Raw genomic sequence first — 14,911 nt, forward strand, 5'->3', positions numbered from 1 at the left:
TCATGGCTCGAATTAGTGCATGTGGCGGAGCCTTCGGGGTGAGTCTCAGGCCAGCCAACTGGCAGGGGCCCTGGTGCGGGCTCCAGAGTGTCACAGGGCCCAGAGGCAGGATGTGGCGGTGGAGCGGTGGAGAAAAGGGGGCATGGGGCTCCTGGCTGCCTTGCACTGGACATGATCCGCAAGCAGCCCAAGAGAGTAAGGGTGTTGAGAACCTGAGACAGGCCTGGCTTCAGCTTTTCAAAGTAACAGCTTTATTGAGATACAATTCACATACCATACAATTCACCCATTAAAAGTGTGAAACTCTGGGGCTTTTAGCGTATTCAGAGTTGAGAACATTTCCACTCCCCAAAAGAGGCTGTGTCACTCCCCATCCCCCTCCCCGCAGCACCTGGCAACTACTAAGCTGCTTTCTGTCCCTACGGTTCGCCTGTTCTAAACAATTTGCATACATGAATCCCGTGAGATATTGTCTTTCACGTCTGCCTTCTTTCACTTGGCATAATGTTTTGAGGTCCATCTACGTTGTGCCGTGAGTCACAACTTCATTCCTTTGTATGACTGAGCGCCACACCATCCTGTGTCTTCCATCGTATGCACTGACCACATAGTCTGTGCTTCCACAGACGGACATTTTGCGGTGCTTCTGAGTTTTGGCTGTTAACAATAATGTTGTGGGAACATCCATGTGCCGGTTTTTGCGTGAACATATGTTTTCACTTCTCTTGAATACACACCTAGCAGTGGAATGAATGAGATCTAATGGTAATTCTCTGTTTAACTTTTTGAGGAACTGCCAGACTCTTTTGCATCCATTTACATTCCCAGTAGTGTGTGAGGCTCCAATTTCCCCCATCTTCCCCAACACTCGTTACTTCTCTTCTATACAGTTATCTATGGGGTGTGAAGCAGCATCTTCTGCAGTTTGATCTGCAGTTCCCTGACAGCAAATGGCGTGAGCATCTTTTTGTGCGCTTGTTGGCCATTTGTAGCAATACATTTTCTTTGAGGAAATGTCTCTTCAGACCCTTTGCCGTGGCCCAGAGTTTCCAGAGAGAAGGACTGAAGAAGCGCCCAGCAGTTAGTGCCCAGCAGTTGGAGGCAGCAGCGGGTGGGGCACGAGCTGGCGCACCCTGACCCTCCCCCACCCTCGCCGGGCTGGGGCTGCGGGGGCGGGCTCACGGGGGTTTCCGGGCTGTGGCTGCTGCAGGCCGGCCGAGGTTTCACTTTTGGATCTGGGAAACTTTGGGTTGTGTGCTAGCTCGGCAGCTCCGGGGCAGAGCCCTCCGACCCCAGCCAGCAGAGCGGCCTGGCTTCAGCTCTGTGGGCGCAGGCACGCAACAGTCACGGTCACGGTGAGCTGCTCCCCGCCCCTGCGCGCCGCACCCCACTGCCTGCCCTGGTTCCAGGGGGGGGCTCTCCCTAGTGCTGGGTGGGGGGAGGCCAGCTTCTCTGGGTGGAGACCTGGTCCGGGCACCCTTCTGCGGCTTCCCCAAGCCCCCCAAGGACTCGCAATCCCAGACAGGTTTGGGGAAGCCCCAGGCCTCTGGGAAGGGGGTGCCCTCCCCAGCCCGGCTGGTTTGGGCTTAACTCCAGGTAGGCCCTCTAGGTGCTCCTGGGGCCACTCTCAGACTTCAGACCATCCCTGAAGCTCAGAGGCTTCCTAAGGGCTGGCCCCCGTGCCTGGAGCCCAGATGTCCTGGGTCCTGAGTCAGGCCCACATTGGCTTCTGACCCCTGAAGACAGACTAGTGGCTCACGGAGCTTTGGGCGCAGAGAAAGCCCTGGAGGACACGTCTAGGAGCTGGGGACACTTTGGCTGGGCCTTGCTGTGGGCCTTTGCACCAACTGCCCAGGAAGTGATGGCTTCTGATTCTTCCCCCGCCCTCTGAACACCTCAGCCAGCGGGGGGAGCTGCTACAGCAGACAGAGCAGTGGCTCGGGGTCACTCCAAGGCCCCAGCCTTGCCCTGCCCTTCCTCAGTGGCTGCTTTTCGTGAGCAGCCCTAAGCCTTGTTGAAGTGACAAAGGGACAAGAGGCCTTGGTGGGTGGCCAGGGCTGCCCCCCCGCCCCAAGCGCTGAGTCCCAGGGCTTTCTCGGGCTCCATGTGGGCACTCTGATCACAGAACAGCTGGTGTGCGTGGCCTGAGTCCCACTGAGGGCTGTGAATGACGCCCCACCCTGGAGGTGCTCATGGCCCCTTGGAAAGATGGACTAGTGGATGCCCGGGTGTGCTTCTGCTTGTCTTTGTGTTGGGTGATAGTCAGCAAGCGCCTTCTGCCAGTCAGAGCATCCCAGGACTAGCCAAGCAGGACTGCTTTGGAGGGAAAGAGCTCCCCATCACTGGAGACGTCCAGGCACCTACCTTCCCCCTCTGCCGCCCGCCCTCTTCCAGCCCTGCGGGTGCAAGGCCTGACCCAGCTGCCCTCCTCAGGAGCATGGCATCGGCCTTTGCAAGGGTGGTCAGGAGCGTGGTCCAGGAGCTGGACCACGGTGGGGAGCTCACCCCTGTGGACAGCCTGCAGAGCTCCACCAGCTTCCAGCTCTACTGCCTTTTGGGCAGGAAGTCCTCGAGTTCACGGTTCTGGAAACACCGCTACACACGTGTCAACCTGTCCATCAGGGACATCCTGGAGCCCGACGCCCCAGAGCCAGGTACCCCACTTGGCACTGTCAGAGCCATGGGTCGGGTCGGGGGAGGAGGGGGCAGGCCCGCTGCCACCTGCTCTGGGCCTCTGGGCTCCTGCTTCCAGAGGGCAGGCACTTTTCAGAGGCCCCTCCGCCCGGGGGGGAAAGGCGGCGGATGGTGGGATGGGCCTCAGCTCTGGTCTTGCTCCAGCTGTGGAGTGTGGCAACACCTTCCATTTCCACGATGCTATGGATGGGAAGATGCAGGGCAGCGTGGAGCTGGCGGCCCCAGGACAGGGGAAGCTGTCAGGCGGGGCCGCAGTGTCCGGCAGCTCCAGCGCCTCGATGATCGTGTGCACGCTGCGAGTGGCGCCCAACACCTGGGAAGCCATGCATCGAGAGAGGTGAGCCCTGGGGTGGCGGGGCCCTGCTGAAACTGGGCAGCCTCTGGGTCAGGACCTCGGGGCAGCAGGAGTCACAGGGGGTCTCTGCCAGGCTGAGGGAAGTCCCAGAGGCAGGGGCATGCTGGGACCAGTGGGCAGGGAAGGAGGCTGCAGAGGTCCTGGGGGCCTGCATCCTGCGGGCCAGGGCGGCCAGGCAGGGCCCTAGGGTCAGGGGTCAGACCAAGTCCCACTGCGAGGGGGCTGGGCTGCTGGGGTGGAGCAGACACAGGGACCCTGGGGAGAAGAACCATTAGCTCAGAGCGGAGACATGAGATTTGAACCCTGGGAGCGGCAGGGAGTGGAGGGAGAGAGCAGCCAGGTGAGCAACCGGCCAACAGGGTGGGCCCCTCCAGAGGTCTTCAGGTGTCCACCCGTCCCCACTGGACCTTGTCTTTTCTTCCTGCACCCCACCCACTCACAAACATTGTCGGGAGCACCAGGGAGGGAATGATGGGTATCCCGTGCCTGGGCATCCACAGAGCTCTCGGTCTCCTCGGCCGTGTCACCGCCCCCAACCCCTATGGCCACAAAGGCTGAGGTCCAGGGAACGGAAGCCCGCCCCGTGGCAGGGGGAGGGGAGCGCAGGGTGCACCGCTGCGAGCTTCCCATTGGTCTGCTCACCACAGGCGCTTGCGGCGGCCTGAGCACAAAGTCCTGCAGCAGCTGCGGAATCGTGGGGATGACGTGTTCGTCGTGACCGAGGTGCTGCAGACACAGCAGGAGGTGGAAGTCACCCGGACCCAAAAGCAGGAGGGCTCCGGCCAGTTTGCACTTCCGGGAGCCATGGGCTTGCAGGTGTGCGGGGGCTCGGGCTGGGGAGGCAGAGTGGGGCAGACCCCTGCCACCAGCACCCTGTTACGTCTGGCCCCACGACCCAGAGCCCAGTCCTGAGCCCATATCCATCTGTCAGGGCAGAGGCGAGGGCCACCTGAGCCAGAACAAGATGGTCACCATCCCTGCGGGCAGCATCCTCGCCTTTCGGGTGGCCCAGCTGGTTATTGGCTCTGACTGGGGTGAGCCAGGATCACGGTGACTTCTGGGGCCCAGACTCCATGGCAGAGAGGCAGAGAGGCCTGGAAGAGCCCCCAGGGGTCACTGGGGGCATCTGGGTCGGGGTGGCCGAGGGTCCCTTGCTCTGGCATTTGGGAGGTTGGGGCACAATGGGGGTACTGCACAGGGGGTCCCAGCTTGGGAGGGAGATGCCAAGTGCCCCGCCAACCTGCTTTCCCACCTCTGCTCCTGTCTGGCTGCCAGACATCCTCTTCTTCCCGGACAAGAAGCAGACGACCTTCAGGCCACAGCAGGAAGGTGAGGCCTGTGGACCTGGGCAATGGGATGAGCTGATGAGGCATTCTCCTGCCCAGCACAGCACAGCCGGGGGACGCACACACGCGCGCACACACACACACACACATGGGTGACACGGTGACAGGCTGACACCAGCCTGGTTCGACCTTGCTCCCTGTCCCGGGCTGCCAGTACTGGGGTGGTGGTGACAGGCTGTGAGGGCCGAGGGGAGGCCTCAGGCCTCTCTGGCTCAGGGACCCAGCCCTGCGCTGACAAGCCCTGCCTCGTCCAGACTACAGGCCCTCCTACATTGCAGGTGGCCAGCTGCAGCGGTCCTCCTGCCTCACCTCCACAAAATTTCTCTCTCTCCGCTTCAAGTTCCTGTCGGGTCAGTACCTTCTTGGCCACCCCCCTGGTGGGCTCCCCTTCTGCCCCCCTGTGGTCTGCCCTCCATAACCAGGGCTCCCCGGGGCCACGTGGGTACCTGGGCAATGGCAGCCCTGTCCCCACAGATGGGCCCATGGAGGACCGGTTGGCGACCACCGAAGGCTTCCAGGGCCTGCAGGCAGAAGTGGAGGCTTGGGCCGTGGGCCTGGAGGGCTTGTCCAGGGAGCCTTGTCGGCAGCTGCTGGGGGCCCTCGGGCAGGTGCTGCGGGACGAGGCCGCCCTGCAAGCCCTGGATGAGTCGGTGAGAGAGCTGGGTGGGGCGTGGGGGGCGTGCAGGGGTGGTGGGTGGGTGGGGGGCAAGCTGGGGCGGGGTGGGGCGGGCAGAGCTGGTGCCTGCGCCCCGCCCCCGCGCTCACCCACCCGCCCCACGCCCTCACCCCCAGCTGGAGCACGGCCTGCGTGGCGGGCTTTTGGAGTCTCGGGATGGTCCGGTGGGTGCTGTCCTCGAGTGCCTGGTGTTCTCCTCCAGAAGGCTGGAAAAGAGACTTGCTGGCCCCGTCTTCTACCTGCTGCAAGCTCTAGCTGGTGAGGGGCTCCGGGGGTGGGACAGGCAGGGAGCAGGAATGTGGGCTTCCCTAGCTGGCCTTCCAGAACCCCTCTCACCCAAGGTCTCTCCCCAGTGCTGAGTGCAACCCAGCACGTGCTGCTGGCTGAGGTGCTGGAGATGGGGGCCCTGTCAGGGGCGTTCAAACTGGTGAGTGGGCCCAGCTTGTAGGGGAGGGGCTGTGCCGGAGGTGCGGACCCAGTGCATCTGGGCTGGGGTGGTGTGGATGGTGCCAGAAGCCTGGGGGCCCCTCTGACAACCTCCCACCCTGTTCTGCCAGGTGGAGAGCCTTTTGGAGCAGAGCACCCCATGGCAGGAGCACAGGGCCGTGTCCCTGCCGCACGAGCTCCTGGGGAGCAGCTGGGGCTCAGAGGCACCCACCTGGGTCCTGCTGGAGGAGTGTGGCCTTGAGCCACAGGTGGGCGCCCCCCAGGTGTGCTGGAAACCGGAGGCCCAGGGCTGTGCGAATGCGCTTTACGCCTGCCTCGCACTGCTGTTCAGGCTGAGCCGGCTCTGCTAGCCTGCAGCCTGCCCGCAGGGCAGCTCTCTAGTCGGGGCAGAGCTCATGCCCACCCAGCTGCCAGGAGCCACACCCAGCCATGTGGGCAGCTCCCCACAAGGCCTGGGAGTTGAGGAAAGACAATAAATGTGATGAACAAAGGGAAAATGCTCACTGAGCTTTCGAGGGGCCCTATGTCAGGGGTCGGGCAGCGATGGGGATGGGGCCTCATATGGGGAGGGACCTGGGGGCTGAGAGCAGGCATCTCTCCCGTGGGGCTGAGGGGGCGTTCCCTGTGCTGCACCGGATCACTCCAGAGTGAGCAGCCACGTGGCCGGGCTCCTGGCGCCCTCCCCCAGCCGGCTGGCCTGGAAAGAACGGGACGGGGCGATTCCAGCCCTCAAGATGGTTCTCTGTCTGCCTCAGGGAACTTGAGAACGTACTGATGCAGGGAGCGGGGGCTGTCCTTGCCCTCCGGGGCGCAGAGAGGACAGAGAAAAGGTGTACGGACAGGCACACAGATCTGCACTCCTGGGGCTGCACTGGGGCCCCAGGGAAGTGACCCAAACCAGAGCAACTGGCCTTTGGGGTATGTCTCATCCAAATTAATTCGCTCAAAGGTAAGAGTCTCCCGAGAGGAGGGCTCTGGGCCCCTGAGTCGCAGTCCCTGGGCCTTCGGCAGGGCTCAGAGCCTCCCTGGACCAGGGTGCCTGAGCCTCCCTGGGGCATGGGAGCGGGGGTGGAACGGCCCCACGTGCAAGGAGAGATAGTAACTGATTCAGCCAAGGACTTATTCTCATCTTGGAGCTTGAACAGCCAGGAGAAATTCGCCTCTCCCCGTGGGAGCCAGTCTGCCATCCTCCGCTTGGCGGAAGGCGGGGGAAGCCGCGCTCCCCTCCTGTCAGGCTCACACTGCCCTGCAGCCTCAGGACTGGCTAAAGAGAAGGGATGATCGGCCCTGCCGTGGTTGGGACATTAACCCCCGAGAAAACTCAGGATTGAGGCCAACAGTAAAATTAATATTAAAACAGAGTGTTTGGGTCTTCCCTGGTGGCACAGTGGTTAAGAATCCGCCTGCCAATGCAGGCGACGCGGGTTCGAGCCCTGGTCTGGGAAGATCCCACATGCCGCGGAGCAACGAAACCTGTGCGCCACAACTACTGAGCCTGCGCTCTAGAGCCCGCGAGCCACAACTACTGAACCCGCGTGCCACAACTACTGAAGCCCACGTGCCTAGAGCCCGTGCTCCACAACAAAGAAAAGCCACCACATGAGAAGCCCGCGCACTGCAACGAAGACCCAATGCAGCCAAAAATAAATAAATTTATAATTAAAAAAAAAAACAAAACCAGAGGGTTCCCCAAACATCCCAGCTCCTGGTACAGAAACTGCTAGAAGGGACCTCCCTGGTGGCCCAGTGGGTAAGACTCTGTGCTCCCAATGCAGGGGGCCCGGGTTCGATCCCTGGTCGGGAAACCAGATCCTGCGTGCGTGCCGCAGCTGAAAGGTCCTACGTGCCGCGACAAAGATCACGAGCGCCAGACTAAGACCTGGTGCAGCCTAAATCAATAAATCAATGTTTAAAAAAGCAAACAGAAACCCCTAGAGATCTACCCCTTACACAGGGAGAGGAGAAGCTGGACACCTCTCAAGCCTGTTTGTGTTCACCAGGGCCCACGCCCCTCCTTTGGGAACCGCATTAGGGGGACTTGAAAGGCAAAACCAAGGGGGACGGGACTGGAAGAGCCTGGACAGCCTGGACACTTAACCAGCGATGCTCGCCTGGGAGCAGGGCTACGGCAGCACTGATCCACCTGGAGCCTCCCTGAGGATCCCAGCAGAGAAATCCCCGAGAAGGGTTACACTCCCAGGACAAAGCAACAGGCTCTGAATGAACCCAACACCCGGCAAGCAGGGAGTCTAGCAGGGCTTCCAGCGATGGGGCAGGGGACCACGGCAAGGCAGTCTTGCACACAAGACTGATCATCCAAGAGAAGCCTGCACTCCAACTGGCCTGCTACAGGGAGGAGTACGGGCTCCCAGGCCTAAGAAGCCCAGGCATCACGGAGGTGTCGCGAGAAGAGGGGGGGTGCTGCCTGCCCGAGCCCTCATCTGAGGCTGGGCTCTCCTTTCCAGTGGGCGTCACTGTGGGGGTTGCCACTAGCCTGCCCAGCTGTGCTCTGCAGTGGGACAAGCGTGTGCCTGGTGGGGGAAATGGGCATCCAATGCTCACCCAGCTTCTGGCTCCTCAGCTGCAAGCAGTGGGGGCCAGGCTTGCTTCTGCCCATGGGGGCTGCCACTGAGGTCCGCCAGGCTCCTGCTGAGCCCAGGCCCAGACCCAGACCAAGTCGGGCGGCTGTGAGGGTGCTCCTCGTGGGCCCCACCTGCAGCCATGGAAGCTGAGGAGGGACCCCCAGGCCTGGGAGCTGGAGCCTCCTTGATGGGTGACAGGCTGAAGAACCCCCTGAGGACATTCCCACCAACCTCCCTTCCTTCCGTCCTCCTCTCCTTCACGGGCGTCTGACAGCCTCCTGGCCTCTCCAGCGTGTACCCCGATATATTTCTTGTAGCTTAATCCAGTTTGGGCATCTGCTTTGGAGAAGCCGAACCAATACCCCAAACCATGCCCCTGGCTTCACACAGACCAGTGCCCTCGGCCCGAGCCTCCCCTGCCCTGGGAATGACCTACGAGGAGACCCCAACCCCTTCCTGCTGAGCCCCGGCCCCATTGGCTCGGCATGCGTAGGCCCAAAGCACAGCTTCTCAGCTCAGGGTGGAACCTGCCTGGCCTTCCGCCCACCCCGGAGCCGACCCAAACTCCTGGCTACGTGCTGTCTTCCTTGTAATCTCAGCCCCAGCCCAATCTCGGACCAGGCCCAGCGCATCAGAACCCAGCCTTGGCCCAGACCCAGGCCCCAGACAGACGCTGAACCCCTAGGATCCGTGTGTTTATTTTAAACGCTTTCCACAGGGATGGGCAGGACCCCAGCCTCCAAGAGGCTGTGTGAGTTGAGGCCTCCTCCTCTGAGGAGGCAGCATTGGGGGGGCCCTGAAAGGGCAAGAGGACACCTCAAGGTGGGCACTCCAGGTGGAGGAAGCCGCCCGTCCAGGGTCTGGATGGATTGGGTCACGGCCTCGGAGCCGTCCTGAGGGCCCTCTTCCCCACATGTCCAGTCACGCCTCCATTCACCCCTGAGCAGGGTGCTGGGGTGCCGGCGCGACAGGTCAGCCTAGTGGGGTGCGAATGCTGGCAGCCCACACCTGAGCCCGCAGGTGTCATCTCGGGTCCGTGCTGTCCAGTGGGGAGGTCGGGGACAGCTTCCGGAGAAGGCCCAGGTGGGGTCTGACACGGTAAGTGCGGGGGAGGGGCAGGAACGGGGCCAGGCTGTGGGGCAGCGGGTGTGGACAGGAGGACAGATCAGTGCTTCTTGGCCAGGAACCTCAGAACCTCAGGCCAGGACATGGCCAGCCAGGAGTGGAGCACGTGACGAGGAGTGATGGGCTGCTGGGGCGGCCGGGAGGGCCCAGGCAGAGGGCGGCCTATCACGGCGCCGGCTCCCAGGGCTGTGTCAGCTTCACAGTGGCCCCCACCAGGCCTCGGCCCGGGAGGTCAGGTGTCATCCAGGCAGGGGGCTGAGGGGGGACAGATGGACCCAGGGGTGTACGAGGCAAGAGGCTGAGGGCGAAATGGTGCTCCGTCAGAAGGTGCGTGCACCCCCTAGGTCGTAGGGCTGTCTGGGGGGGTGAGCTCCCGGAGAGGGGTCTTTGTGTGCAACAGGCCTTGCGTGGCTCCGGGGGGCAGGCATTGGTGCCCAGCACCGAGCCCAGGGTGCCCCTCAAGGGGGGGCCTCTTCTGCAGATGTGCCCCTGCTAAGACTGGCCGCAGAGCGGTGGGCTGCCAGACAGCACCCCGGCTCCCACCCGGAAGGCGGGCCAGTCGGACTCAGCCTAGTCCTAAGCAGCCCCAGGGGCCAGCGGGGCTCTGGTGGTGCTGGAACGGGCTGTCTCTGTAGACTGGTGGGGGCCGGGCAGGGTGGGCGCGGCGCCGGCCTGGGCAGGGAAGGCGCAGGAGGCACCCACGGCAGGGAGGGTGCTGCGCCTGAGCCCGCAGCACCACCTGCTGGGTGGACGCTTGTGCCGCTGCCACCACAGTGGGCTCAGGGTCACTCTGCAGCTGCCCCAGGTCTGTGGGGGACAGGGCAGTTCATGGCGCGGGAGGGCCCCAGGGCCCCAGCTCTCCATCCACCCATTCCCATCCGCTCCGCCCTAGCGCGCACCACCTTTCCGGAACCCCATGCCCCGGTGAGTCGAGTCCTCACCCTGGAACAGATTGTCTAGCAGGTCCTGGTTGATGCGGCGGGGGCTTGAGTGATGGACCAGGAAGCCTGGACCAAAGCAAACCCTGAGTGCTGGCCCCCTGCCCACAGCAGGGAGGGGCTGGCCCAGCTCCCAGAGCCCTAGGTGCAAGGGACAGTGTGACACCAGGACTGCCTTACCCACGAGCACCACAGCTGCCCAGCGCAGGGAGACCTGTGGGCTCCGCAGGTAGCCCTGGGTCTGGCTCAGGAAGCGGGGCACGTGACTCGGGTACCCCTAAACCTGGGGACAGAAGGGCTCATAGCAGGACAGGAGGGCCAATTCTGCATGGGAAGGAGGCCGCAGAGGTGAGTCCAGGGGCTGAGGGCCCTGGGGATCCCCCGGGACATGGCATCAGGACCTGAGGCTTTAGACCTGCCACCACCTTGACTGCAAGGGTGGGAAGGCTCAGTTTGGGGGGAGTGGCCCTGGTGTATATTGGACCAAGCAGGCAGCTGACCATATACACCATCATTGTCACTGTCCTCCCCCAACTGACCAGGCGGTGGCAGATGCAGCTTAGGGCCTCAGGGCTGTTGCAGTGGGCCACGGTGACCATCTCCTCCAGTAGGCCCCAGCGCAGGGCCTGGTCACAGAGGGTCAGGGTCCACTCTGAGCTCTGGAACAGGGGAAGGCAGCAAGGTTAGGAGTCCAGAAAGTGGCAAGAAATGGCCTGGGAGCGGGGAGGTGGCCAGGATGAGGGGTGGAGGCGCAGGCGGCCCAGGAAAGACCAGGAACCTGGCTGCGCATGTCACCTGCACCTGAGGTCCTGGGAGAAGTCCCCGACCTGTAATCTTTGGAGAGGCAGCTGTCGTGGGAATGGGTGGGGCTGGATGGAGACAGCCCTGGGACAGTCTTGGGGGGACTGACCTCATTGGTGTCCCGGCTGGGGTCATACAGTCGCAACAGCAGTGGCACGAGACTCTGCAGCACCAGCTTCCGCAGGGGGCCGCGGAGTCCCACCCGGAGCCCGCCCCAGCCGCGCCGCACCAGCGTCCCGAGGAGCCCGACCGCCGAGGCGCGGACCGAGTCCCGGGCCTGCATAGCAGGGCGCGGTCAGGGCGGAGCCAGCAGAGAGAGGGTGTCCGGAGGGCTGCCGTCTGGGGGCGTGATCTGGGGGCCAGGAGCGGGGCCTGGTTGGGGAACCCTGGGAGAGCCTGGGGAGGGGGTGGTGACGGCGGGAGGGGCGGGGCCGGAGGGGCGGGCTCACGTCTTCCACAAGCGGTGGGAGGAGCGGTCCCAGCTCCGCGCCCAGGAGCCGCACCGGCGCCCGCGGCCGCATCAGGACCCTCCGCAGCGTCCCCAGTGCGGCGCCCACGAGCCGCGCGCCACCCTCGCCCAGGGCGCCCAGGAGCGCGGGCAGCAGCGTGCTCACGTGACGCACCTGCAGGGACGGGGACTCGTGGGAGACCCCTCGCAGACCCCGCCCAGACCCCGCCCAGTCCTGCCCCTCACCTTCCTGCGGTTCAGCGCCAGGTGGCCGAGGCCCAGCAGGCCCAGCCGGTGCACGGTGGGCTCGGGGTCGCCCTGCCAAGCGCAGAGCCGGTCCAGGATGACCTCCTCCCGCAGAAGCCGTGTGGTGGGCCGGCTCTGCAACAGCTGGGCGGGGGGACACAGGGTCAGCACGCTCGCGTTCCCGTGCCGGCCCGGCCGCTTAGGGGCCAAGTCCATGGTCACCCCTCACCACCCATCCTGGAAGCGGGCTCACTCCGCTGAAGAAGGCCATAGCCGTGAGGCGCTGTGCGTCTTCCGCGCTGCGCAGCTGGGGCAGCGAACAGGCCTCGCAGGTGGTGGTCGGCGTGCGCCACCATGGCACTGTGATGAGGCGGAAATGGGAGCTCTCCCTCCGCGTCCGGCCTCGCCCCTCACGAAGCCTCTACCCAGCAACCCCCATGCCCCTGCCTCTTATCCCACACCCCTGCCCTGCACCTGGCCAGCAGCAGGACACCCTCCAGGTGGGTGTGGGCCCCCCCCAGTCTTCTCCAGCCTCCAGCCTGCTCCATGCACGTGACCACCATGCAGCAGCTATCCCCAGTGAACAGGGCCTTCAAGGCCTCCACTGTGCAGCTGGGGGGGGGGGCAGCAGACGAATGGGCAGTGAGGGCCAGGAGGGCACTGGCCCAGCCCTCACTCCCCCCGGTGTGCACCCCTCACCTGGCGTGGCTGTACGGTAGCCCTTGGTGGGATGGGGCCCAAACCTTGGGGATGTCAGTGGGGCATGGGTCCCGGGCCAGCTCATGTAGCTGTGTGACCAGCACAAGGAGAAGATGCGGGTAGAAGCCCCGCGTGGCACCCACGCAGCCTGACACAGCCAGCATCTCCCCAAGGGCACGAGTGGCCTATGGAACAAGGGGCTCATTCAGGCTCAGACACTGCAGACAGGGCGAGGACAAAGCCTCTATGCTTGAGAGACGTTATGGATGGGTGTGACTCAGGTGAGAGCCTGCTGCCCCCAAACCCCTGAGCCCAGACTCTCCTGTCCCCTTGGGCCAGGGCCAGGGGAGTCCCTGGCAATGCCACCTACCACCAGTGCCTCCAGCTGGCATCTGGCCGAGCCCTTTAGCACCCACAGCAGCTGCACCAGCACCTGCCCATTCACGCGCTGGTTCTGGCCCAGGCCACGCCAAAGCTCGGCTGCCGCCCTGGGGGCACAGGGCGTGTGAGCCAGGGCCTGGCGCTGGGATGAGGGGCGTCTCCAGGTCAGGGAGGCGGCCACTGGGACTCCAGCAGGAGGAGGGGCAGGTAATCAACCCCGCAATCCCAGAGAAACAAAATAAGTGGCATCTGTGCAGAGACCACAACGGAGCCAAGTCTGCAGGATCAGCTGCCCGGCAGGACCACACAGACCCTGTTTGGCCAGTAGCGGTGAGACAGGCCTGGCATCACGAACAATCACCGTGGAGAGTAAAGCCACAGGTAGCTCTCCTGGGGCAGACTCACCAAAGAGCCATGGGCGCCGGGGTGCAGCAGCCACCTGGCTTGCTCGGAAGCACACCCCGCCGGGCTGGGCTGCAGGAGAGGCCTGGAGAGAGAAGGCAGGCCCCAAGCCTGGAAGCCAGCCCTGAGGACCCTCAGTGGGTGAGAGGCAGGAGCGGAAGGCAGGGAAGGCCCTGCCCCGCTGTGACCCACCCCACCCTGGGCCAGTCTCCACAACAAGCCGGAAAGGGGAGGGAAGCTGCGTCGGGCCGCGGGGGGGATGCGGCATCTGGCGGGGCGGGGCGGGTTACCGGTCCGGGGACAGTGAGCGCGGCAGCAGTGCACACACCACGGCCCGACAGTGCTCCAGGGCCAGTGTGCTCAGCACCTGCAGGGCCGCCCGCTGGGGCCTCCACTCTGCCAGGCTGGGCACCTGTGCCAGCGGCCCTCGCACAAGGCCGTGGACCTGGCGTGGAGGGGCGGACGTCAGTGGTCCAGTCTCCGTGACCCCTGCACGTTACCCTCAGTACCCTGACCAAGCAGCTGCGGCCTGAAGGGGGCTGCTCCCTCTAGCCCCCAACCCTGGAGGGGACCAGGCGGGAGACTCCAAGGGCAGGGAGGGGACGGGGGCTAACCTGGTCCTCCAGCCACTCCCCCCAGGCCTCCAGGGCTGAGGACAGGGTGAGTGCTGTCGCCTGCGTTCCCGCAAAGCCAGCCTCGTCCAGACAGGCAGCCGTGTACGACGCCAGGTCTGCGAGGGCCCCCCCTTCCAAGGAACTCTGGGGAGTCTGGGAGTGGGGGCGAGGGGAGACTATGAGACCCCCTTGCCTCTCACACTCTCTTCCTCCCCACCCCGTCCCAGCTCTTGACAAAACCCCCGTGGCCTTTCTGTTTTTTCCCAGCTCCGTCCCCCTTTACCCCCCAGGCATCCCTCCTGCTCACCAGATGAAGACCGGGTCCCTCAGGGACTGGCTCCTGGGTAGGAGGCTGGGAGAAGGGCTCACTGCCAGCTGGGGAAATGGCGGCTGCCCGCCCAGGCTCTACCCCGCGTTCAAGCTCAGGTTCGGGCTGAGGGCCGGTGGAAGGGGGTCCCGGGGGCTGCCCCTGGCTGGCCCGGATCCCTTCAGCCAGAGCCGTCAGGGTTAGGGCTCCCACGGGAGCCCCCTGGGCCCAGTCCCACGCGCCCCCAGCCATGGCCGCCGCACACACTGAGCTGCTCAGCCGGGCTCAGCCTGCAGCACCTGGCACTGGTCCTCCCAGAAGCCGTGCCCAGGCCTGACCTAGAAGCAGGCCCCAGGCAGGCGGGCCCAGGGACAGGCGTGGCAGCGTGTGGGTGCATGTGCGTGTGCATGCTCTGTGGGGGCGGGAGGTCGGGGAGCCACATGGGGGTGTCCCCAGGTGTGGTGCCTGCAGGGGCTTTTGAAGGGTCTTCCCGCCCAGACTGTTGTTGGTGAGTGGCCAGCCTAGGCTCTGCCCACCAGGACCTGGGAAAAGGGCAAGGTCCCTGGGAGACAGTGGATCTGCAAGGGGCGGGGGGAAGGGTCCCTGACCCTGACTTCCGACCCGTCTGGGCAGGGAATCCTGGGCAGGTGTAGACAGCTCTGAGGAGGCCCCAGCACGTTTTAGAAGTCTGGGCCCAGCCCTGAGCTGAGGCCTCGCCTGATTCAGCCCTAAAGAAGCAGTCAGGTCCAGGCTGCGCTTGCGGCCGGGGGCTGGGCTCTCCTCTCTGCATCCTGACCCGGCCGGACATCCCGGGCGTGGGGATGATTTGGAGCAGTCCTGGGGGGGAGCC

General features: G+C 64.3%; 2 protein-coding genes across 17 annotated transcripts; one reads left to right on the forward strand and one right to left on the reverse strand.

Moving 5' to 3' along the window:
• The first annotated feature begins 261 nt into the window (after positions 1-261).
• Positions 262-6,640, forward strand: GSDMD (gasdermin D). Of its 4 annotated transcripts, none has more exons than XM_049700712.1 (11): positions 262-1,355; positions 2,434-2,654; positions 2,839-3,031; positions 3,697-3,865; positions 3,981-4,083; positions 4,325-4,378; positions 4,674-4,745; positions 4,870-5,045; positions 5,188-5,329; positions 5,425-5,498; positions 5,629-6,640. In XM_049700712.1, the coding sequence occupies exons 2-11, from the start codon at positions 2,438-2,440 to the stop codon at positions 5,866-5,868; spliced, it is 1,440 nt and encodes a 479-aa protein (XP_049556669.1). In that variant the 5' UTR covers positions 262-1,355; positions 2,434-2,437; the 3' UTR covers positions 5,869-6,640. The 4 variants fall into 4 exon arrangements, 3 of the variants coding, with proteins under 3 accessions (XP_049556669.1, XP_004265441.1, XP_033275984.1); XM_004265393.4 differs by having other exon boundaries at positions 263-1,355; positions 2,395-2,654; XM_033420093.2 differs by lacking the exon at positions 262-1,355 and having other exon boundaries at positions 1,362-2,654.
• A 2,142-nt stretch (positions 6,641-8,782) lies between these two features.
• Positions 8,783-14,322, reverse strand: MROH6 (maestro heat like repeat family member 6). Of its 13 annotated transcripts, none has more exons than XM_049700705.1 (13): positions 14,062-14,322; positions 13,755-13,907; positions 13,431-13,585; positions 12,728-12,845; positions 12,358-12,542; positions 12,133-12,270; positions 11,912-12,018; positions 11,414-11,802; positions 11,074-11,241; positions 10,703-10,822; positions 10,344-10,487; positions 10,167-10,232; positions 8,783-9,480 (listed from the first exon to the last, which is right to left on the reverse strand). In XM_049700705.1, the coding sequence occupies exons 1-11, from the start codon at positions 14,311-14,313 to the stop codon at positions 10,410-10,412; spliced, it is 1,863 nt and encodes a 620-aa protein (XP_049556662.1). In that variant the 5' UTR covers positions 14,314-14,322; the 3' UTR covers positions 8,783-9,480; positions 10,167-10,232; positions 10,344-10,409. The 13 variants fall into 13 exon arrangements, with proteins under 13 accessions (XP_049556662.1, XP_049556664.1, XP_049556659.1 ...); XM_049700708.1 differs by lacking the exon at positions 8,783-9,480 and adding an exon at positions 9,864-10,032 and having other exon boundaries at positions 10,344-10,446; XM_049700704.1 differs by lacking the exon at positions 8,783-9,480 and adding an exon at positions 9,864-10,032.
• Between the last annotated feature and the right edge of the window lie 589 nt (positions 14,323-14,911).

Source organism: Orcinus orca, chromosome 17 (assembly GCF_937001465.1).
Source record: "Orcinus orca chromosome 17, mOrcOrc1.1, whole genome shotgun sequence".
NCBI lineage: Eukaryota > Metazoa > Chordata > Mammalia > Artiodactyla > Delphinidae > Orcinus > Orcinus orca.